The sequence below is a fragment of the Vipera ursinii genome, assembly GCF_947247035.1.
Source record: "Vipera ursinii genome assembly, chromosome: 7".
Classification (NCBI taxonomy): domain Eukaryota; kingdom Metazoa; phylum Chordata; class Lepidosauria; order Squamata; family Viperidae; genus Vipera; species Vipera ursinii.
The window spans coordinates 65,704,317-65,730,112 of record NC_139521.1 but is presented as its reverse complement, the minus strand read 5'-3'; the positions used below and the strand labels follow the sequence as shown (position 1 = coordinate 65,730,112).

At 40.2% G+C, this 25,796-nt stretch overlaps 1 protein-coding gene across 4 annotated transcripts in view; it reads left to right on the top strand.

Moving 5' to 3' along the window:
• AFF1 (ALF transcription elongation factor 1) overlaps positions 1-25,796 on the top strand; it is a 161,504-nt gene that overhangs the window by 67,056 nt on the left and 68,652 nt on the right. For 3 of the 4 annotated variants that reach the window (XM_083367560.1, XM_083367559.1, XM_083367561.1), the window contains 2 exons: positions 2,375-2,495; positions 4,096-4,968. In XM_083367560.1, the coding sequence (XP_083223686.1) occupies positions 2,375-2,495; positions 4,096-4,968 (994 nt within the window). The remainder of the gene's footprint in view (positions 1-2,374; positions 2,496-4,095; positions 4,969-25,796) is intronic. The other variant, XM_083367562.1, reaches the window with a different exon arrangement.

The following is a 25,796-nucleotide window of genomic DNA, read 5'->3' as shown; positions in this document are numbered from 1 at the left end:
AATTCTGATAACTACATGGACACTCCCCCCCCAGGCAATATTGTGGAATTGGTTTTCTATTGTCTTTTCCAAGATTTTAATATTTTTAAAACACTTTTCAGTCTAATTTAGGGTTCTGGTAGTCACCCATCCTGTTCATCTGACTCTCTTTAGTCTTTTTTTCAAGGTCAGTCAAGGTTGGCTGAATGCTGCAGTATTAACACCACTAGGTGTTGTAAATTAATATACCAAAAAAAATATTGAAAGCAGAAGAAAAGTACAGATCAGCTTGTGGTTCCCATAAAACCATGCCAGGTTTCTTACGTAACCTTGTTTTTCCTGATATTGCATCTCTGTCTTTTTTTCTTGTGTGGATAAAGGAGTTGATTTAAAGGATAAGGCTCACACATATATCAACATTTGGAGGCCTTTTCAATTAGCTTGCTTGGGCTGAAAATGATTGAAAAGACTGCAGCTCTTTTTTCCCTACCCTGCCTGCAGTAAAACTGCACACTCAATGGATGAAAAACCAAAAGAGGCCATTGTTTGGGGAACAGGATTCGTTACAGCTTTCATGATCTCTGCAAGGAAAATGCTGCAAGGAAAATGCTGACAAACCATGCCTTTATGTTAGGGTAGGAGCTTAAGGAAACACTGAAATTTCATTATGGCAGATGAAAACTGAGCCTCTTTTCAGAGAGCAGTCGGCTACCACTTGCCATTTGTTTTCCAAGTGGTCAACATTTGCATTGGGAGGAGAGCTGGAAAACCTGAACACTGAAGGATATATATGGAGGGAGACTAAAGGAGAGGAGATGGGAGATATAAGGCCATATGGAAAGATGCCATAGATCAGGGCTATCCTGCATGCTTTTTACTTATGAAATGTCCTCCCCCCACCCCCCCAAAACACCAAATAAATGCTGTTCTAAAAACTGTAATAGCATGCCAATCAGAATTTAGCTGGAAGGGACCTTGGAGGTCTTCTAGTCCAACCTCAAGCAGGAGACTCTATACCAGGTGGTAGGCAACCTTGGCTTTTTTATGACTCGTGGACTTCAACTCCCAGAATTCCTGAGCCAGCCACGCTGAGGGAAAAGGGAGAGCTTTCCAAGCTGAGCCATGCTGGCTCAGGAATTCTGGGAGTTGAAGTCCACGAGTCACAAAAGAGCCAAGGTTGCCTACCCCTGCTCTATACCATTTCAGACAAGTGACATTGCGCAACTTACCGGGACTGTTTCGCCATTGCCGGCCATGGAGTGAGCGCGGCTTCTGCATGACGCATCTGACCAGCGGGCCGGCAATTTGACACCCCTGCTCTATACCACTTTAGACAAGTGGCTGTCCAGTCTCTTCTTAAAATCTCCAGTGATGAAGCACCCACAACTTCTGAAGGCAAGCTGTTCTACTGGTTAATTGTTCTCACTGTTAGGAAATTTCTTCTTAATTCCAGGTTGCTTCTCTCCTTGATTAGTTTCCACCCATTGTTTCTTCCCTTGCCTTCTGGTGCTTTGGAAAATAAGTGGACCGCCTCTTCTTTGTGTCAGCCCCTTAAATACTGGAATATTGCTATCATGTCACCCTTAGAATAAAGCATTAGAAGGGCAAACGTCAGTTCATTCACTCACAGAAAACTATGGTTTGGGGAAACTGCAGAATCCATTTATTTTTCATTTTAATCTTTTCTTAAAGATTGGAACTAGAGCAGCATTTAAGAGTGAACTTGTGTAATGTAGGAGAGCGATAAATATTTTTTGTGAGCATGTAAAAACGAGGACATTCATTCTTCTTGGATATTCTTGTGCCTTAAGACACAAAGACAGCTGTTGTGAAATTTGTTAAGGTAGATGTAGAAGCTGTATAAGATTTAGAAAAGCCAAGAAGCTGTTGCATATATCATAGCATTCCTTACCTCCACCCAATTGCCTACTGTGTCAGACAAGTTGTGTAAGTTTCAGACCTGAACTAGATCTTGTATTGCTATAGTAAGCAACTCTTCTTTATTCAATTTAGAATATTAACCTCTTCCATTCACCTTTGTGAGCTGTGAGCACGAAAGCTATTATTTCCTAAAGTGTTGAGTCCAAGAAGTGGCTGAAATGAAGAACTTCATGAATAGATATGCAATCTTAAAGCTTACAAAGCCACATTAAACAATGACTTGGTAACCTTGAGAACTGCTGCCATTTTAGAGATTTGCTATTTTTCCCCCCAAAGGTTTTTCTGCATATCTACATGTATGTCCATAGATAAGTGGATATATGCGGTGCTGTGAGGCTAACCGTTATGTGCCAGTTTGCTGAGTTGCTGAATTACCCAATCCCTCTTTGAAATTCTTAAAAATGTCAGTTGAAAATGTGTGGCTTTCATGATGAAATGCTTGCTCTCCCAACAGCTTGTACAATGAAGAGAGAAATTTGCTCCGCATTCAAGCAAAAGAGAGGCGAAATCAGGAAGCTCACCAGGAGAGAGAAGCGTTCCCTGCAGATATTCCCCTTTTTGGAGCGCCTTACAAGGTATCCATAGCATATCTCCATTATACCATAGAGTGAGCTTATAGTTCTATATTTTTCCAGTTAGCCTCTTTTGTTGCAAGAGGATTTGAAAGTTAGATTTGGTCTGTCCTTCATGCGTAGCCAGTGTCCTTTGCAGCACACAGTATGGGTGGCTTAAGCTTTTGCAAAACTTAAGGCATTTATCCAAGTCACCTCCAAGCTTGACTGTTTCAATATGCTCTACGTGGGGCTGCCCATGAAAAGCATTCAGAAGCTACAATTGGTTCAAAACACAGCGGCCCACAATGGTTTTGTGCAGAGCCAGGTGTGCACATTTGTCACCTCTTTTGCGGGAGCTGCATTGATTGCCAGTTTGCTTTCGGCTGCAATTCGAGGAGCTGGTTGTCGCCTTTAAAGCGCTGCTACGTGGCTAGGATATTTGAACGACCATCTCTCCCTGCTTACATTCACCCAACCCACCAGACTGGAGAAGCGGGGAATGTTGTGGGCAAGGAGATTCATCTGGTGGGACCCAGAAGAAGGGTCTTCTCCGTGATGGCTCCCTCCTTTTGGAACATCATCCCTGTAGAGATTAGATTGCCCCCCCACACACACACACTTTAAAATTCCAGTTCTATGTAGACCAGTGGTGGCGATCCTCTGGCATGAATGCCAGAGGCGGCACTCGGAGCCCTCACTGTGGGCACGCACACTGTTGACCCAGCCCCACCTCCCCACGTGGCCCCTTCCTCACCAGCAGCCCCCCCTGAGGAGAGTCACCCCCAGGTGCAGCCTGCACGTAGAGCACGGCCAAGGACATGGCAGCCGGGCAGTGGGGACAAGACACCGCCCTTGCGCCCCATCACATGCAGATAGTGCTGTGGGGTACGGGTGGAGGGCGTGACCACCATGGCACTGCTGGGCCGCCTGGGCGATCTGCTGCGGGCCGTGGAGGTGGTGGGTGGCCCTGCGGGTAAGCGGGGCAGGGGGTGGAGTGGGCAGGGCAGGGTGGAGACGGGGGCAGTTTGGGGGCACTCGGTCTCTAAAAGGTTCGCCATCCCTTATATGATTTATCAAGATAAAAGAGTGTTTTCTCTTTTTTCCTACTGTTCTGGTCAGTGAATACAAAAGAGATGCAAAACACTTTTTCAAATGTATGGAATATTTACCTTTTTTTGTCGCCACATAAGTACTAAAGTACCTATATTTAGATTTTATTTGATCTGTGGTGCCATTTCTTTTCCATCTATTTTTGGGTTATTGCCTCAAAAAATGAGAAATATCTGTCTGGGACTCTAGTAGTCTCCTCTCCCTTAACAACAATGTGTTACAAAGGCTGAGCCTACCCTCAAAGGCCTGCTGGAGGAAGTGGAGAAATTTTTGTTGCATGACATTGCACCTTTGCCCAGAGAACACACACTGCAAGCCGTTGTAGTTTGCCGGTTGTTAGAAAACCTGAGCTGTTGTTGCAAATTGATTGTTGCAAACTGAGATCTTAGGCTGATGGACAAGCAGCTCTTTGGGCTTAATTCATAGCTTCAAACCATGTTCCTGCCTTTTCTTGCTCTTCCTGGTTTTTTTCACTGCTTTTTTTCCCCTTGGCGTTCTTTTCTCATTTCAGATTAACAAAGCCGACGAATTGTCTAGCCGAATTCAGAAAATGTTTGGCAATTATGAAGAGATGAAAGAGCTCATCGTCAATCAGTTCTATCAGAATTTTATAGGGATCCCTACAAGTGTCATGCCTCTGCTCCCCCCTCATAAAATAGATCACCCTCTCTTTTCTGAAAAGACTGGTACCCCATTCCAGAACCACAGCCATCGTCACAAACACGTGGGACCTCTTAGCTCAGATGTTCCATCTGTGGGCAGCTCCTACTCAAAAATTCACTCAAGGGTGGAGCCAGCCACACACAGTGCTGGATTGTCTAGCTATCAGAAGCCAGGTCCAGCAAAGAGCTGCAAGACTGAAGGACTTCAAAGTGGTAGATATCAGCAGAAAAGTAAAAAGTACACTGAAAAATCTACTGCCCCTGAGGCACAACCTTCACTTATGGAACTTTCTCCTTTATTGTCTACATTGTCTTCTCCTGTACCACCTTTGTCCCCTCTACATTCCGGCCAGTGTGTCAGTTCCAGATCCCTCAATAGTAAGATCGAAAAGCATGGGCAAAGTAGCTCCACATCTAAGGAGCTCCTGACCAGCGCACATGATAATGAAAATGAGGACACTTTGACCGCTTCTGTAGCAGTCAACGCTCAGCTTTCCAGCCAGGCATTTCCGTCATCCTTATCAAAAACCAGTGCAATACAACAGAAACCCACTGCCTACGTTAGACCAATGGATGGCCAAGACCAGGCTCCAGATGAGTCACCCGAACTCAAGCCATTGCCAGAGGAATATCAGGAACAGTCCTATGGAAAAATAACAAATTTAAAAACCAACATCAAGACCAATTTGCCCAAATTGAAAATACCTGCGGAACCAATTGAGGTCGGTTTACTAGCTATGTTTGGTTTGATTTTGCTTTGGCACCAAAACTAAACAAAATTATTTGTATAATTTACATCCAATCATAAGCTGTGTATAATCATGAGTTTTTAAATAGGACAACAATTGGAACTGAACGTGCTCCATAGAGGTTCCCTTTATGGAGCTCTTTAAGATGAGAATCAGTTGCTACTTAGTGCTAGTGTGGCTATATGCCAGAGGTCCCCATCCTGTTGGGCATCAGGGAATGGTTCCGTGGAGAGAGGTTTTTCGGCGGACCAGAGGGTACATGGTTTTGTGTGCTGCCTGCATCCCACAGATGGGGCTTTGCTTGTTTGTGCAGATCAGTTGCTGGCATGCCGCGGCCTGGTACTGGTTCATGGAGCAGGGGTTGGGGACCCTTGCTCTATGCTCTCAATACTTCTCCTTGCCAAAGGATGCATAAACGTAGCAAAGAAAGCAATACTGAGTGTTTTAAGTTTTTAGTGGAGCATCATCTTCCACCAGGAACTGAGAATGGGACAGTTGTGTCAGGATTCTGGGACTTGTAATCATCATTCTCAGTAGGACAGTATCTATATAATAGGTGTGTTCCTGCATTTGTTAAAGGATAAATTTTGACATTTTAAATAAGTGGTAGAGGACAAGGTTTATTATAATTTTGTTACCCAGAATTTGAAAAACTGTCATTTGAGCAAGCACTTCTTGTGCAAAAGTGGCCAGAATGTATGCTACGTCTCCCTCCCTCTCTCTCTCTCTCTCTCTCTCTCTCTCTCTCTCTCTCTCTCTCTCTCTCTCTCTCTCTCTCTCTCTCTCTCTCTGTGTGTGTGTGTGTGTGTGTGTGTGTGTACACAGGTATTATTGTATTGTCTATAATAAATCTGGAGCTGTATATAGTATTAGGGAAATTAAGCATCAACAGCTTACAAACGTCCTTGATATTTTTTTTCTACCATTAAGCCAGATAGTTTTGATCTAGTTCAAATCTAGTTCTAGTTTACTAGAACAAATTTCTCCCCCCTCCCCACCTTTTTTCCACAAACCACATCATCAAAGAAAGTTAAAATAACATTAAAATCACTACTGTGCTGTTAAAGTATTGGTGATAAAGATATTAAAGAAACAAAACAGCAGATAAAATTAAAACACCATGGTGAGCCAACTAAACTTATTTTTCAAAAAGTGTTTGCACAATCAAACATTTTCAATTAGTAATGGAATGACTGCATGGAAAAGCTCAAATCTGTCTCCCAGAGTTGGGAATTGCCATTAACAAGGATAAGCACTCAGCCTAGGTTTGATATGGGGCTAACTGCAATTGAGTTGTGTACTATGGAGATTTTGCTCGAAAACTGCACAAAACGCCATTCTGCCTCCCCTGTGTATTCTTTTGATATCACTTTTTTCATCAAATAATGACATGTTCATTGAATTTTCAAAGCTTGTATGTCACTTGCAGCTGCGAATTAACTGTTGACGCTTTCAGCTCTTGGCAGCAGTGAAAAGTGCAGCTTTTCCAGTTGAACACAGGAATTGTCTTTCCTATTAATCTATTGTGGAGAATTGTGTTATGAATCACTTTGTACAACAGATGCACTAAATCTGTGTCAGTCTTCTGGTTGCTTGAAATGCTGACATCTCTCCAAGTCTGGTATTCAAGTAGCCACACATTTGGATTTAAGTATGTTATAATACAAAATATACTTCATTGGGAAACATAATTTTTCTCTTTATGTGCGGGAGTCTATCTATCTGTAATTTTAGAATGTTTTCTACATATTGGGAAGTTGTGCAATGTCTACTAAAACGTATCAGTTGTTGAGATCAATAAGACCATGCAGTTTAAAATGTTCAGACGTTGCAAAGAATGAAGAATCTACTATGAGAAAAATAATTTATGTTTATTGGTTGTAAATCTATATTCCTTAACTTTAGATTGAGAGAAGCTATGTCTTCTGTTGTTGGAATACAAACATTTGGTTGATAGTACCCAGAGTGGGTAGTTCCATCCTCCTATTCAAACATTTTGAATCAACCAAAGGAAATTCACATGTGCAAAGTTAAGAAAATATCTATTATTAATCTTTGTTTCCTCACTTAATGATTTTGTATTCTTTTTGTGTGGGTGTGGGTGTGTGCTATTACTATTTAACAGAAATCACAGGTGTTTTCTTGCAGATAAGCTGGTAGTGTCTAACAGTGCAAAGGAGGTTGCTTATGGGCTATGGTGTATGCTTATGGGAACAAGAATTTGAAATAATGAGTAACGATGCTTTTATTAAGCAACCATGGCTTATGTCTGACGTACACAACTGACTCTTGATAGTTTGCAGCAAACACAGATATATGCAATTCTCTGGTTTATCAACTCAACTTAATGTTGCCATGAGACTGCTGTTATAATTTCGTTTCCTGTTGTGGTAGAAAAACCAGCAGCAGGTGTATGAATTGCATATGTAGAGATTAATTTATTGGTTGTTTTAAATCAAATTTTACCACCGATTAACACTGGTTGGAATTTAGGAAAATTCTTATGTTGCACATCATTTATTTTCTGGCAGTACCCATCCCAGAATGCTTTATAAAACTTTTTAGAGACCACCATTTGAAGAGTTGTCTTCTCACATATTATACCAGGACGGAACAACTTTCTAGTGGCCAAAATAACATGTTTTCTTTTTAAAAAAACAAAACAAAACAAAATCTTCCAGAGGTTTGTGATTTAAGCCAGGGGTCCCCCAACCCCTGGTCTGTGGACCAGTACCAGGCCATGGCATGCTAGCAACCGGGCTGCACAAACAAGCAAAGCCCCATCCTTGGGATACAGGCAGCACACAAAACCACGCACCCTTTGGTCTGCAGAAAAACCTCTCTCCACGAAACCGTTCCCTGGTGCCCAAAAGGTTGAGGAACTCTGATTTAAGCACTCAAAATATAAATTTGCTGGGGTTATTCTTGACATTTAAATTAGATTAAAGCCTGAAAACCCTTCCATAAATGCACACAACCAATGAATCATCCTGGTTTGGGGGGATCCAGCCTTTGTATGACTTTAGACCTCCATTTTTCTCCTTGAAAAAAAATGCAAGAATAAAAGAAGCAGTGGAGTGTGTGGGCAGGCTTGAAAAAAGGATCTCCTCAAGTAATTTATAAGCTGCTTTTTTTTTTTTTTGGCATCCCTGCCCTGTACTCTCAAATACACTAAATTATGGGATTGATAAAAAGGAATAAGTGAATGTAGCAGCTGCTAGCTCCAATTGTATGTGCATTGATTCCATTCAGTCCACACTGAATGCTTATAATGTTTCATCTTAGAACACTCCTACAAATCTTAAGAAAATCCGTTTTTTAAAGCAGATGAAGACCCAGTACGAATTGTCCTGACTGTCTCTGTTCAGCTGCCAAACTGCTTAGCTAATCTCTTTGCAGGAAAGAGGTCCTCATCACAGTAACCCTATGGAGAAATGATATTTTCTATTTTTTTCCTATTCGCGAGAATGTGCAAATGTGCACGCCAAATTTCAAGAAAGCCGGACTAAAATGCAGCTTTCTTTCATTTTCCACATTCTTGAAAATGGAGCTTGTGTCAAACAGTATAATCAGTGGAAGGATTCCATGCAGTTTCTGGATTGCCTGTGTATATATAGCGCCTGGCTTTGGTAAAAGTAAAAAGGGTGTGTGCTGATTCAGAAGTTATCCTCCTGCTAAGCTGTTGTTCTTAGAAGTTAAGCATGCGAATGGAACTGTCACCCAGATAAACAGAAAGAAAGAGAGAAGAAGGGCACTCTTTTATTTATCTTTTTTTTTTGTTTTCTAGACTGCTGGTCATTTGGTATAGTCTCGTTTGGAGCAACAACCAACTTGGCTTTTAATTTTAATAGGGCGAATTTGATGTAGAGAGAAATTATAATTATAAGCCTGATGTGAAGCTGTTGAGTCATTCTATGTGTTAGTGCAATGTTTGCCCATGAAAAAAGCGGAAAGCAAGATCCAGCAGGAAACATTTAAACCAGAGGTCTTCAAACTCGGCCCTTTTATGACTCATGGACTTCAACTCCCAGAATTCCTCAGCCAGGCACACAGGCTGAGGAATTCTGGGAGTTGAAGTCCATGAGTCATAAAAGGGCCGAGTTTGAAGACCCCTGATTTAAACAGTACTTGGGAGCATAGGACAGGCAAACGTTACAAACAAGGCAAGATATAGTAAAGCAGTATAATTAGTAAGAAGTGCAGGTAATAGTGATGTTGTTAATAAGCTGAGAACTGTGCCCTTTGAAATAGAACAGGATCTTTTTTTACTAAATTTTAGTAAGTTGGTGATTTTTCTGCTCTTCAGTCTGCCGTGAATTTTTATTCCTTTCTATGACCAGTGTTGTTATTGTTTTCACCAGGAGGTTTATGGAAGATCTCTGTGCACGTGCATGTACTTGAAATCATTGAAATCTTAGATAAGTTAAAATATGTCATTTTCAGTATTAGTTAGGCAATGGCAGTGTCCAGTTTTTCGTGAAGTGGTGGAGTCTTGCTGCACCAAATGTGATGATGTCATGTTTTCTGATGTTGGGATGCTACTCGTCAATATGGAAAGATATTGTAGTGACTTAAGATCTGAAAGGGCTACCCATGTAGTTCAAAGTGGTTGAGTGCTTTCTGATGCTTTAGGCCAGGGGTCTTCAAACCTGGCCCTTTTATGAGTTGTGGACTTTAACTCCCAGAATTCCTCAGCCAGCGTGCCTGGCAGAGGAATTCTGGGAGTTGAAGTCCACAAGTCATAAAAGGGCCAAGTTTGAAGACCCCTGCTTTAGGCCATCTACTATATCTAGGCCTGTACGATCTTTAAGTTTAACACTATACAGGTCATGAAGAATGTGTTGGAGTAAAGGTTAGGTTGTGAATACATCAAATACTAATTATATTTCCTTTTAATTGTTTTCAGTAGCCACAGATGCTGAGTGGGTAGCTAAAGTCAAAAGAATGGATATTTTATTTAATTAATTAATTTTATTGGTCACCCATCTTACTGCAGGGTAACTCTGGGGGGTATGGCTGGTTGGCCCAAAGCTGCTCCGGGTAGTATTTTGTTGCAGGTTCCTCATAGATTTGCAAAGTAGGCAAATTCTTCCTTAACAATTTTACAACTTAAATATCATCTATCAAGGCTTTTCTGACTGCTTCTGGAAGCTAATATTTGAGACCTTTTTGTCTCCTCCATTACTTCATTGATTATTTTATTACAGTAACATTAAACAGCTTGGGTAGGTTAGCAGTATTTGCAGTGATTTAATGCTGGTTCTGCTGGATATTTATCTATATGAATAAACGATAAGAATGGTCCACTTGGAAAAATGGGGGCTGTGTGAAGATAAGGCCTATATTTTGAAGGTTTTCATGATGCCTCACAATGTTTTTTTTTAAACTATCAATTATTCTTGTGAAGAAAATGAGCATTTCCTGAGGAAAGTAGTTTTGAACAGACACCTTTTTTATTCACATATCTTTATATTTTAATTAGTATATTATTTGGGTATTTCCCCCTTAGGTTTTAATATAGTAATATCCATTGACTTCAATTCTGTCAGGGAACGTGTTTTTGAAAATGTGTTGTTCTGTACTAGGTTTAGATTATAGTGATTATATATGTTTTTTATTATAAAGAAAAGTCCTTTGTTTTAGAAAGCTGTCCTTTAAATTTTTCAATGGTATCACTTAATGCACACTTTCATATTGTGAAAAATATGGAAACTGAATTTTAAAAAAAATAAATTTACGTATACTGTTTTGATTTTAGGTTTTTTTTTTAGAATACACATTTTTTGTAAAGTTTTTATTGATTTTGCTCTTGTACTTACCTTGTCAGCCAAGTTATAAACATAAACACGTTTTTATTCTTATGAACCTATTTTTAAAGGTATTGTATGTCCTTTATTTTTTCCAAGAAAATATGGCCACTGTAATTTACAGGGCTTTTTTTGTCATAGAACGCTCAGAACGGAGTTCCGGCACCTTTTTTGGATGGAGCCTTGTAGGGTAGGCAAGGTGGGTTCCGGCACCTTTTTCTTTTACAAAAAAAGCACTGGTAATTTACATCTGTATGCCTTGTCACTTGAGTATAATTTTTATTTATTTTGACTATAAAGTAATCGCTAAAATTAGGAACGCTCGTTTTCGCCTTAGCACATGCTACAATGAATAAAATCCAGCTCATGAATGAGAATGCACTTTAAAAATGATTAGCTATTTTCAAGCTTGTCATCAATTATAAATGCAGACTTTAAACCTATTGTTTATATACTTTGTGTTGAAACTGAAAGTGCTTTTAAAAAGCGTAATATTTGTATGTTGTGAGCCACCTTCTCCTTACTGAATAGACAGGATGTAAAAACCTTAAATGCTCCCTTGGGCATAGATTTTAGTGATTGAGTAACCCCATCAGGTGTGATTTTTTTTTTTGTAACTGTGGTTGCATGGATTGGGTTATATTGTCCTCAGATGCCATTATGCTTTTGTTGTATTGTTATTACTGTTTGCTTCTATTTTCCTTGGCTTTAATCCTATGATTCCCGCCCAGAATCATGATGGCATGATGGGCAGCTGTCTAAATCATACTAAATAAATGAAAAAAATATAATGCAAGACTATAAAAACTAAAAGACAGTGCAAGGAACATCTCGTTTTCTGCCTGCTAAAATGGCATGCCAGCTATTCCTTGCTTTAAAAAAAGTCTTAACTTATTTTCTTCCTTTTTATTGTAAGAATCAGCAAAAAGAGAGCTGACCTAACATTACTAAAATAAGATTTTGCTGGAAGTGTTCTCTCACTTTCTCTTTTAATGAGTTGTGAAATTAAAGTAGCATCTTCAAAAATTCTATTTTAAATTGAAAAAATACTGTGGAGTTAGATTAAATATGCAAAATGCAGAAGTGATAAAATGATTTTAATTGCCACTTAAATAGGGTTTTTCCCCCTGTTGATTTAGGTTTTGAGAAAGATATAGAAAAAAAGACCTTACGAATGAGTGATTACAAAACCTTAATGTGGAAAGAGAGGCTGATACCTGAAAATAGTTTTTAAAGTCTCTTTTTCTTTCATATTAAAAGTATTGATTTGGTGCTCCTTTTTAAGAAACTGCTTAAATGAGAACATTTAAAAGAATCTTACAAATTTAATAACATAAATGAAAGTGGTACTTTATACACTATGAAATAAAATAGCATTTGTGAGTCCATGCGTGTGTATATATAAAGCAGTAACTGGCTAAATCTTTATCTGAAATAGTCCAGCGAGAAAAAACAATGCCCTTTAAATAAATAAATCACAGCCAAATTCTGCAGGCTCACAATATTGAAACCCGTGGAAAACAAAAAAAAAAGCAACTTTCTTGTATGTTCTTCGCTGCATTCCCACTGGACGTTGTTGGGTTGGCTTTTTCCTTCCTTGCCCTTCCTCCCGGTTCAGCTGCTGCATTTCCCCTCCCTGTGTAAATCTGGAAATAAAATATTAACCAAAGCAGCCATTAGAGGAACGCAGATGAAGAAGCAGCTTTGCTGAGGCGTGTTCCCCTCTGGTTTATTTGACTTTATTTATTTATTTATTTATTTTGAGCTCCCCTCTCCTCAAGGTGCTCAGCACGAGTCAGAACGGGACAGATGTTGTAGATTTCAAACGTGCAAGGCACAGCGGGGAGCGCGTGTGGGGGGGAGGCACACCACGATGGCGGAATATTGCTTAGCAACCGGGCACTTGAGGGAGCGTCTTTTAGGAGAAATGCCAAGGGATTTATGCCTGGGAGCGATTGCTGGCTTTGCATGGCTCAGTGCGAGGGGAGAGAAATGAAAGTTCTTTCCTGTCAGCCCTGCCACTCCAGCTGCCAGAGCAAAGACGCTCATGTTATTGCTGATTACAGCTGGCAGGGGAATGTATGGAAACAGGAAACCTCTGTTGCCATGTAGGAAGGCAGTAAGACATGTTCACGGAGGTAAGTTTCCCCCCCCTCCCGACCCCGGCCCGGCCCCGCCACGAATAGAAACTGGCCATGGGTGCTCAGGTATCTTCTCCGTAGGAGAGACTGGGGGAGAGGTGGCCAGCAAGGCAGGTGACTGGAGAGTGGACCGAGGTCATGGTTTGGCATGTGCTATCAGTAGCCAGAGGAAGGACGTCTCCAGCCGAAGAGGGAGCAATGAGCTCTCCTGGTGAATTTGGCTTGTAAACAAGGATGGCTTGGGTGGGTGAGGCAGAGTCACGCTCCTCCTCCTCCTCCTCCTCCTCCTCCTGCTCACTAGCTTCCTTTGCAAAGGGTTTGACGGATAATTGACAAGCTGCATCAGGAGTCTTGGATTCCAGGGCATCCTTTTCTCAGAAGTTCCTGGGAAAATGTGCAACTCAGCAGTAGCTGAAGGTAGCGTTATCAAAGCTAAGCGAGCAAGCTACCTGTAGAACCGATTGCATGTCATTGACACCTGAAACTTTGCTCCGAGGATGACAGTTTCCTCTTTCCATCCCTGAATAGAGGAATTTCAGGCAGAAGAAACTTTCTTTACATTGGCCAGGTGTGTGCAAATGTTGGAGGGGGCGGGAAGGAATTACAGAGATGTCATGCCTAGCAGCTGTAATCTGGTGGATGCTTGAAATAATTTTGGTGTTTCTTCTCTTTAAAGAGCCCTCTGTCTATTTGGCAAGATAGAAACTTAGAGTTTTAATTTACATGTTACTATTGTTCTTTTAGATAAGGATTTTTTTAGTTGGGGAGCAGAAGACCCCAGGATCGTATTTTTTTGTGTGGGGAAAAATGAATAGATTCCAGCTGGTGACGTTTTCAAGGAAAACCATAACCAAATATTATGGTCTGATTGTAGTCCAAGATCTTTAAAGGCCCAAGGCTGTCTTGAAGCTTCTCCATGTTATCACCTTGAAAGACTCATTATACTATGGCAGGGGTGTCAAACTCAATTTCATTGAGGGCCGCATCAGCATTGTGGTTGCCCTCGGGGGGCCAGGTGGGTATGGCCAGGGTGGGTGTGGCCTACTGGGTGGGCATGGCCAGCTCTACATCATTGGCATCAAGGGTGCCTATGGGGGCCTGGGCAGGAGTGAGACAGATCTGGGGATCTCTGGCAGAAGGAGGGTCTCTGGGCCAGGGCCAAGGCAGCGGGGACTGTTCCCTCACTGTTTCCAGGATGGCTTCAGGGGCCACATGAAACCACTTCGCGGGCCGGATCTGGCCCCCGGGCCTTGTGTTTGACATGTCTGTACTATGGGGAGAAGTTTCGTCTGCTGCGAGTCTCTTGTGTGTATGTACTTCCTTCCTACTCAGAACACACACCATTTTTATCATGCTACTAATCTGACTTAGACACAGACACAGACACAGGAAGCATGTTGTTAGGACTTTGGCATAACACCATTTCTGCCCAAAGGGGAATGGCTTTGTATTAGAAAATGTGCATATTGGCATTAATCTTGCTACCAAACTACATTGGGGCAAATTAACAAGGGCCAAAATATTGCTGCCTGTATGTGACTTGCAGAAAGTGCGAATTTGAGTGCATAATTGTTCTTGTTCATTGTCCTTTATGTCATGTCTGCCTTTCACCTTGAAATCATGATGTCATCTAAATGGAATTTCCAGATGGTCCCCCATCCATATTCTCATAATATCTAGAATCATGTTTATTGTATTCCATGCATTCACATCATCTCAGAGCTAATGTTACAAAAACATAACTGTCCTGCTCATTTTTTAGTCCAATCCATGGAGCTAAGTAAAATGGTCAGCCCATGAAAACTGCCTGCTTTGACTTGATTTTCAACAAGTTTGCTTGTCTTCAGGTGTTCTTCTCAAGAATGTTCTCAGAATTTGTTAATAGCCACCATCTTTAGTAGCTTTAGATAAGATTCCCTTAATTAACAGAGGATAAGATCTAGCACCAAATAGTCGTGAAATAGATAGTCTTATTACCTTAAATATTGGCAGATACCACAGTAGTTGGTAGACAGGGAAGTCAAAAAATATCTCACAAGAAAGGATATTGTTGTCACAAAAATTGTACGTGTCCATGAAGCTATCAGGAGTCAAGTTTGAGTCAGAGGAAATTTTATCTTCTTATTGCAGACAATGTGCATTTCGATAACAGCTCTTGCAACAACAGTAAATGACTCCTTGTACCTTGCTTGGGTTCTTCCCTTGGCTTCTGTTTGGCCATGCTGGAAACAAAATATGGTTTTAAATAGATGTTAGGTAATCCTATTAAGATTCCTTAGTGAAAAGATAGCACACTGGACCATTTTATCTGATAAGTAACTTGCATGTGTCCAACTGTATTTACCTTCTCCTCAAGTAGAGGAGGCAGCCATGTCTGTTGTGTAGTTTTTCAAAGAAGTTGTTAAGATCTAACTTTCCTAGGCAATGTCTTGTTTGCCTTATCACAGTCTTTTCCAATCTCCGCCCCCCCCCTCCAGTCAGTTTGCAGAATTATCAGCCCAAATGGCCATTACTGAGACTTGAACTCCTCACATCTGGAGGTGCCAAGGTGGAGAATGATGCTCTATTACGCTGTTTAAAAATCTGATTTGCAGTTGTTGGTGAATGAGAAACAGAAGTTTCTGTGAAAGTACACTTTGAACTGGGTCAACTGCGTACTTAAAAGAGCCTTGATATGAGAGGTCCTTGTGAATAACGTCAGTGATGATGTTACCTCTTTTGGGTAGTGAAACATCTGCAAGAAAACAGCCAAGCTCACAGAGCACCAAGGACCCCACATTTCAGTTCTGAACTACAAATATTCTCCTTTGCTGAGAGCCTTGATAATCTGAGTGGTCCATCCTTGATCAGGAGCTGTTTCTGATTGGCTTATTTGATGATGACATCGTTGCCACATGGCTTCTAATAATCGGAGAGGCGCAAGCTTCTGGAAGAGAGAGCGTAGTATTTTAATTTTTCATACTCTCTCAGAATGGAAAGTGAGGGCAAGTATCAACAGCGTCTCTTTTACCCCCACAATTTTGTTCTTCTGACACAATGATGTAGTGGGAATATTCTGTCTTCATCCAGCAGTTTAATGCCTCAGGGTTTTCATGATTCTTTTTAATTTGCTTTCATTTTCCCCATTTGCAAGGTTGGCTTTTACAAGATAAATAAAAGGCTACTTCATCAATTATTCATTTGCTTCCTATCTCTAAGGTCGTTTTCTTCTCCTGCTAGTTACACAAAATTTATGCAGAGTTGCTTGCTTAGCATTTTATTTACCCAATGGGATGAAGACTAAAACTTAGGACAATCGGTGTAAAAATGAGGATTGGAAAAGAGACTACCTTTATTTTATTCTGAATAAATCTTCATGTTCCCACTTTTAAGGGTAAATTATTTGGAGCAAACCTTTATGTGAACAGAATAAATGTAAAATATCGATCAGAATGGATTGAAGAGGGCACCAGACTAGTACAATCCTGCTTCATCAATAAAAATGTTCTATATTAAAATAACAGAAGGGATCTTTTTACAGTGTACTTGCGTAGAACTGGAAAAAAAACCAATTTTCCTCCTAGCTGTTAACATAAGTATTAATAACAAGTTTTTTGAATAATGGGTTTGGCATTTTATCACGCAATCCCTGTCAGTGTGCTTTTGGACAAACTTATGAATCAAGCAAATAGACCAGTTCTGATGTCTGAAGAATGAGATTCTTGGATTTCCTTAAATGAGTCAAATCTAGAAGGGGTGTCTATTTACAGACCTTTTAAAGTTGTATCAGACATTAGTAAGGTTGATACTGGCTCCATTATGGTCCAGTTAGGGCAGGCTGTCTGTTTCCAAAGGTCATGTGGATTAGCTCATGCTGAAACACATAAGTGATATTTGTTCCATCATATGCTTTCCAAAAGAGTGCAGTATATCATTCTCAATCTCTTGTACCTTTAGTAGTACATGCAGGATTTAGTTTGGGACTCTCCTGTTTCTCTTTGCATTTATCTTCTAATTAACACAGTGTTTCTCAACCATGGCAACTTTAAAATGTGTGAACTTCAACTCCCAGAATTCTGGGAGTTGAAGTCCACGCATCTTAAAATTCTTAAGATTGAAAAACACTGCTTTAAAGAGTGGAAGAGCAACGAAGACCAGTTGGTCTTCAACTGGAACATCATTTTAATGAAGAAGAATGCCAGTTGTATTTTTACTGTTGCTTTCTCTCTCTCCCCCGCCTCCCCCCTATCTCTTAGCATTCTGCCTATGGGTTTTGTAAAAGTTCCTAGTGGCTTTTAATTTCATTGACAGGGTAGACGTTTGTTCTTTAATCAATCAGGATTGTAAAAGAAAATCTGGTTATCAAATGTGAAATAATCTGTCCCTGTTGTTGTGGCTGCTATTTGTATCATCATCACTACCATCATCATCATTCTGGCAAGTTTAGAAATTTGGAACTTGCTGTGAATTCCTTCAGAGTCCCTCAGCAGCAACACTGCTATCGAATACTTATTTTCTGTGACTATAGTCCTGTGATTTTATAATAAGAGATGGCAATATGTCCCATACAGGCAGCCCTTGACTTAGCACAAATTCATTTAGTGATCGTTCAAAGTTACAATAGCACAGAAAATAGTGATTTATGACCGTTTCTCACACTTGCAACTGGTCATGTGATCAAAATTTGGATGCTTGGCAACTGGCTCTTATTTATAATGGTTGCAGTGTCCAGGGATCATGGGATCAACCTTCTGACAAGCAAAGTTAATGGGGAAGCCAGATTCACTTAATAACCATGATGCTAACTTCACTGTAGCGGAGAAGTCATAAAATGAAGCAGAATTGATTTAACAAATGTTTCAGTTAACAACAGAAATATTGGGGGTCAATTGTGGTTGTAAGTTGAGGATGACCGGTACTATTTTTCCTTTTATCCCCATTGACTTTTTTTGATACTTAAGTAATGATTCATATGTACTTACCAGAGATTGAGAGAATGCTGTGAATTTAGCAGCTCTCCTTGACCAAACTACAAAAACCAATAAATTTATGTCTTCATATAAAAGTGCCAAAATCATGGTTATTCGATATAGTATTTCCACATTAATAAGCAAAGTGATAGCGGGAGAATACCATATGGTTGGCATAGCATCTAAGCCAAAACAAGAGCTGATGCTTGCAGCTCTTTTTAAAGAGCACGATTTGTTAACTTCCCAAAGCTATTTGCTATGCTATTATTTATATAGCTATATCCCTAAGACTTCTTAGCCTTCCTCCAGTCTGTTGTTTTTATTCATGCAAAAGAGGGGGAATTTAATAACCGTTTATTTACCTGCCTACTGTTCATATTTGTTTTTGTAATGAAAAAAAAATACAGAAATTGAAGACCTCTAAATAAGAAAACAAACCAACCAGAGAGAGAGAGAGAGAGAGAGAGAGAGAGAGAGAGAGAGAGAGAGAGAGAGAGAGAGAGAGCGCTGAAAGTCCAAACTATAAATCCTGGCTTAAATGTATTTTCCTTTCAGTTTAAAAAAGGCACGCCTTGTGATTTTGTAAAAGGCTAGTCTTGGCTGGTTTAAAGGTTTCATAACTCATCTTGCGGGTTCCAAATCCCAGCGCGCATTCATTCATTCCATTTAGAATACTTGGGGAGGAGGGACAATTAGAAATGCTACTTTGATTTCTAAAATGCATGCAATTTCACTATTTCACACCTGAAGTCTCTTCCCCTCCCACATCTACAAAACATGAAGTATTCCATCAGGTAGAAACATTCTTAACATTGTCAAAAGTTATTTGCTGTTAACCCAGAACGAAGGGATATGGAAAGCAGATGTCAATATATGATTGGAATGGCTCCATGTTACAATAGCAAGAATGCCAGAAACCTTTAGCTGAGTCTTGTTTTATTTATTTTTTTAATCCCATTTATATCCCGCCCTTCTCCGAAGACTCAGGGCGGCTTACAATTTAAAGCACAAATCAATGTGCTTAGCAATAGCCTTCATTCTATGTATATGCCTGCTTATTAGGGCTTTCGGCCCCGTCTCAAGCGGCATTATTACAAAGTCAGCTTATTGCCCCCAACAATCTGGGTCCTCATTTTACCTACCTCGGAAGGATGGAAGGCTGAGTCAACCTTGAGCCATTTTGTACGTAATAATTTCCTCAGAGTCTAAAATACCTACCTTTTTTTTCTCTTAAGCTGCCAGATCTTCCTACTTAGTTACAGGTGGGTGTTTTATCTCTGCAACAAACACAGCTTAATTACTTTATCCTTTTGACTGGAAAACTTTGACAGTAAGTCCTTGACTAATGACCAAAATTTCTGTTGCTAAATGAGACATTTGTTAAGTGAGTTTTGCCCCATTTTATGACTTGTCTTGCCACAGTGGCTAAGTGAATCACTGCAGTTGTTAAGTTAGTAACCCGGTTGTTAACTGAATCTGGCTTCTCCATTGACTTTGCTTGTCAGAAGGTTACAAAAGGTGATGACTACTGCAACTGTCATAAGCATCTGAATTTTGATCACATGACCGTGAGGATGCTGCAACATGTGAAAAACATTCATAACTCCCTTTTTCAGATCTGTTGTAACTTTGAATGGTGACTAATTGAACTGTTGTAGTTCTTCCTTGTATTCCAGGATTACTGTACTCCTCAATTTTCTGAAAACGGGACTTGTTTGCAGTTAAGTTCCAGTGCACCTTTTATATGTGTGCATCTTCAAATGCTTTGACAAATTATGTGCAGAAAGTAAAAAAAAATGAAAAAAAAAATTGAAAAAGCCTAACTCTTTTCATTTCCTATTTATAAGTAAATGCATGGTTTCATTTTTGCAAGCTGTTTCCCCTGATATATGCTAGTGCACAAAGTACTGTAGACATATTTTGTTAGTAATATGTGTGCTTTGTTTTATTTTTAATTGGAAAACAGCGTTGCAGAAGGAGAATGTTTACCTTGGATGCCTATTTGTTCATTTGTTTCTGTCTCTCTCCGCCTCTTAAGATAAAAATGGGTTTGAAAAAAGATAATGCCTGTTAAAAAACTGCCACCATAAATACCATCTTTAATCAAGACTACGGTGGATGAATCACTGTTTCCAGGTTTTTGTGGTGTCAACAGAGCTGCAGACGTGCATGCAAGATTTCTGTTTTCTGCCTTTGGTCAATCTAATTATGCTTGAGACTGCTTAATCTCGCCTCCCATCTGTTGTTAATAATCAGCTAGAGTAGTTGCAGTGTTGGTTCCAATAATTTTGAATCTTGTTTCTCTTGCAACTTGATTTTAATAGGGCAAGTGCAGATTATTATTTCTCAGTGTTACTCGGCGTAGGCTCCATAGCTTTTAGCTCTTTCAGGTTTCCTTTATAGTTTTCTTTGTTAACGTGGAGCTTAAGCAGTGCTTTTTTTGTAAAAGAAAAAGGTGCCGGAACTCACACACGTCATACAACCCGCCTTGCCTACCCTACAAGGTTCCATCCAAAAAAGGTGCCGGAACTCCGTTCTGAGCGTTCTATGAGAAAAAAAGCCCTGAGCTTAAGTCACTAGGCCTCGGCACCAACATTTTGTTTTTGTTATACAGGTGGTAACATCATTATGGTTACATTCTCCTGACACCTAAGACTAGGGGAGGGGATTTAGCAATCTCCATGTGTCTACTAAAATGCCCGTCAGTTCCAATCAGCATGTCCAATAGTAAGAAATTATGAGAGTTGCAGTCCAACGTCTGAAGATCATACAACATAAAGCAATGAATTTATACCTTCTTTTTGGCCTTTATGCGACAGAATTCCTTTGGCATATGGATCCTGATAGGTAGCTACTGGTTCTTTCACTAGGAGGAGATCCCTGATGTACCAGGTTCGCCTGGTGCGCCAGTTGCGACCCTATCTGGACCGAGATGCTTTACGTACAGTCACTCATGCGCTCGTTACCTCCCGTGTTGATTACTGCAATGCTCTCTACATGGGGCTGCCCTTGAAGACCACCCAAAGACTTCAGTTGGTGCAGAATGCGGCCACGCATGTTGTGATGGGAGCATCCCGATACTCCCATATTACACCCCTCCTGCGTGAGCTGCATTGGTTACCGGCTGCCCTCCGGGTGAGATTTAAGGTGCTGGTTCTTACCTATAAAGCCCTACATGGCTTAGGCCCGGGATACCTGCAGGACCGTCTGCTGCCAGGAATGACTTCCCATCGCCCTGTGCGCTCACACAGAGAGGGCCTCCTCAGGGTGCCGTCGGCCAGACAATGTCAGCTAGCGACCCCCAGGGGGAGGGCCTTCTCTGTTGGGGCACCTGCCCTGTGGAATCAGCTTCCCCTGGAGCTCCGGATGACCCCAGACCTCCGGTCCTTTCGTCGTGACCTTAAGACATTTCTTTTCCAACAGGCCAACCTGGACTGATGATAAGGGGTTTTTAATATGGTTTTAAGGTTTTATTGGTTGTAGTTGGGGCTATAGATATAGTTTATTTTTAATATTTGTATTTTTACTTGTATTTTACTGTTGTTAGCCACCCTGAGTCCTTCGGGAGATAGGGCGGCATATAAGTCCCATTAAATAAATAAATAAATGATTCTTAGCAATGGCTGCTCCATGTATGAGTTGGATTGCCTTGGCTTCCATGCACTTTCTCCATGGTGATCATCTAGTCCAGGGATTGTCAACCTGCCAGCCTGCGGGCCGGATGCATCATAGTGAAACCACGCCCACCCCATTGCCGTCAATGGCAAAAAAGTCACGATATGTCGCAAAATGTCACACAACGTTGCGAGTTTGACACCCCTGATCTAGTTGATATGAAAATTACTGTATCATGTTCCCATGTTTTCTCGCATGCTTTCACATTTGTACCATTTTTCTCCACTTCCTCCTTTTGGTTGACTATATCTTTCTCCTTTCTCCAAGATCATTCCTCATGAGATGTACCCAACAGTAGGTTTTCTGCTTAATGACTTTTTTCTTCTTCTGTACACCGATCATTTTAATGAGGATGGCAGGGCTGTGTAAAAATGATTTTGAAACAACTTCAGAATGATTCTGAATGATTGGAAGTAGCTGTTTTATTGAGGCCAATTAACATCCCCTTAATGTTTTTATATTTAGTTTTATGTTTAGTGAAAGGCATGTTTTTGGATCCTTTCCAAGGTTAAATATTTTACATATGTAGTATATATTGAATAAGGATGATGTTTCGATTTAGAGCCAACAGTGGCATGTTTTGCAGATAGGAGGCAACATCTGAAACAAAGAGAAAGTCGAATCATCAGTCATTAAGGGCAATTATCTTCCGATATTAAAGAGAACCACTAGAGACTGTGGATGTTGAAAACATTTGCACAATGTAATGTTAACAATTGCAGGAGCACCTCAATTTCTGGATCAGGCATGTCAAATTGCAAACCGTGCTCACTCCATTTCCGGCAATGGGGAAAAAGTCGTGCGACATCACATGACGTCACAAGTTTGACATGCCGGTTCTAGATGATAGATAGTTGTGCTACAAATCATTTCTGCTGGTACAGAAATAATAGATGTGCTGCCTGTCTCCAAGAATTTAATTATAAAAATCCATCTTGCAGTAGAGTGAAAATATATCAGATAAAATTAGATAAAATGTTCTTGTGTTGATTTTAACCCTTTGTTACATGGACATATCCATGCTATTCACTCAGTAGTGGCACAGATATTTGATATTGACTTCTAGAGTGTTTTTGACATCTCAGTCTAGATTATAGCCCTAATTCTACATAGTTTTTTTTTAAAAAAATGAGGCAAGGTTGGCTAGGTAGTGCCACCTACAGTGAGAGATCTGTTGCCATAGCTGGATATTCTTAAAAATCAAACACACAACTAAAGTATTCTGTTACTTCAATAGTCTTCATATCTCAATTATTGTATCATATACAAGTGCATGTTGTTTTTAATCAGTTGTTTTGAGTAGACACAAATAGAATGGCTTTAGAATACTACTGGATATGCCCAGGCTGGAATTGTGGGTTGATGCTGAAAACTCTCAAGTTCTCTGTTGTATTGTATTAAATGTCATAGCCCAGGATGTGCTGTCTTGAAGTGAGTACATTTGATTTCTTCTTGTACCTAGATTTTTGGCCCTGATATATAGTCTGAATCTGATGGTGGCTCTTTCTAGGTTTGTAGTCTTTAATTGGAAATGCATATTTGGACTGATGGAGACCAGAATTGAGAGAAATCTAAAGGGCTGCAGGTTATTCATTTATAGTATAAACCAGTGTTTCTCAACCTTGGCCTCTTGAAGATATGTGGACTTCAGCTCCCAGAATTCCCCATCTTCAAGTGGCCAAGGTTGAGAAACACTGTTTTAAACCATTGGGATGAGCAATGTCTTTGTGTCCATATACTTTGGATCATGATTTTGGCAGGGGCACCCAACTTTCTTAAATGATGCTTCCTGAATGGGAATGTTCAGGTCCATCTCCAGAAAGTCTCCATAAGCCTGAATTTCTTTTAGTTCTGCCCTCCAATCTTGGACTAAGATATTTACTTTCAGTGACAGGGGCATTATTATAGTGTATCTTTAAGGTCAGAGTTTAAGTGGTGTAGTAATGCTTAAGCTAGTGCTCAATCAGAATCCTATATCTTAATAGGTCAATAAGAACTTGTTACCGTATTCTACACATCTCTGTTGCACCTTATCTAAAGTGTGAGACACAGGAACTGTGCAACTGAGGTATCTTAGCAGATTTAGGCAGATTTGGCTATCTAGCTAATTTGAAAATATATTCTAGCCTGTTATTATATTTATATAAACAGTTTGTATTGCCTTCCATTTTACTATCTGGGCGGTGAACAAAAGAGTAAAATAAAAAACAACAACAGAACAACTCACTTAATTGAAAAGTAATTAGTTTTAATCGATTGTGACAGAGATAAATTTCTCTTTGAAACTCACATTTATTAGATCAGAGGGAAAAATTCAAAGTTGTGAATATTTCACCTGTACTGAGTCTCTCCTCAAATTTTTATCCTCCCAGGTTTTTTTTAAAAAAAATTTAATACATCATTTTTTTTAATGTTTCAAACGATACAACTACCAAATCTGGAGCTTTAAACCCAGAATAGATATTAATGAGAGCCCTTTTCAAGGTATTTTACCAGAGACCTTGAATGTAGACTGAGCTAAATAATCTGTCACTGGGTCAGAAAAATGTGTAAAATTCTGAAAAGAATGTTTTACTATTCTCCAGACATGTATTTTGGAAATACACAATGCAGCCATTGTTTAAAAAGCATACCCATTTGAAAAAGCTGAGGACAGTCTTGCAGTGTTCCTTTGAAAAAGGGGAAGCTAGATTTCCCTGGAAAATTCTTCCCTCCCATTTCAGTCCAAATACTTCTTGCTGCCCAGGCAGAAGGGGTGGGGCAGAAATGCCATTCCCATTTGTGAGTGAAAGAAGAGTGCTGCGTTTGCATTAATTGTTGCCAACACACTTAACTGGGAGCTATGCATAATCATTAGCATTGTTAATCCTATCAAACCTTTCTGACAGCCAATGTGCCTGTATCACTACTTCCTCTTTTAAGAGATTTGTGTTCAAGGGAACCTTGGGCAAAATTTAGTTTTGCAAAAGAAGGTGCAGCATTTCACTTTGGTCTAAACCTAAAAGGCAAGTGTCTGTAAGTGCCTTCCTCTTAATCTCCAGAGCGTGTGACAGGGATGGGGAAACTATGGTACTTTTATGACTTGTGGACTTCAAATCCCAGAATTCCTGAGCCAGCCATATAAGCTCAGGAATTCTGGGAGTTGAAGTCCACGAGTCATAAAAGAGCCAAGGTTGCCTACCCCTGGTGTAAACAATTAAAACTTGTGTAGTCATAAAATCAAGCACGACTCACTTAACCTCTGCCTTGCTTAGCAATGGAAAATCTGGTCCCAAATGAGGTTGTCAGTCGACGACTACCTGTTCATACTATTACCAAATATACAGGCTCAGGAATTCTGGGAGTTGAAGTCCACAAGTCATAAAAGGGCCATAGTTCCCCACCTCTGGCATACAGAAAGGTTACGGCTATTGTGAGGCCCTTGTTCAGAATCTTCCCACCTTTTACAGTGTCAAACTGTGATACCATGGAGGTTCACTTTCAGAATGGAACATAAGATAAAACCAAGCCTCTGTGGTGGAAATAATGGCTGGCTTGCTCTTTGAGGAGTCTTGTGACATAAGCTGTCTGATTAGGAAATGTGTGTTCTGAATTGGAAGAAAACTGTTCAGTGGCGCAACAGATTAATGCTTGATTTAAGGTGACAAAGGTACGTTGGGCATGCTGAGTTTTAATTTAGGGCCACATATAATCAGAATCAGAGTTTGGTTGTTAGTGTCTTCTAGCAACAGGCTTACAAGTTTCAAAGACATTCTGGGCTAAGCAAACCTGTGAATTATTGCACAAGCCGGGGTGCATGCTGATAAATGTAGCCCCACATTTTGAAATCTGATTCATCAAAACTGCATTAAGGAGATGCCTCAGGGCTGTTCTGTACTGTTCACTGCACTGCAGGTCTCATAACTTTTTACTACTCTTGAGAAGGAGCCAGCTGGCTTTGACTTCTATGTTCTCATACTTTGGGCCCCTCAGTTCTTTTTCCTCTGTAACTGAAGCTAGAAGGGATTATCGTTATTGTGGATGGGGGTTTGTGTATGTTTGTGCGTATATTTCAAATCTTCAGATCAGGTCGCATTTGGTTTCCTTCCATTCTAGTCCAACTCCTTGCTCAGGCATTTTAGACAAATGGCTGTCCAGTCTCTTCTTAAAAACTTCCAGTGTTGGAGCTCCCACAACTTCTGGAGGCAAGCCATTCCACTGGTTGATTGTTCTCACTGTCAGGAAATGTC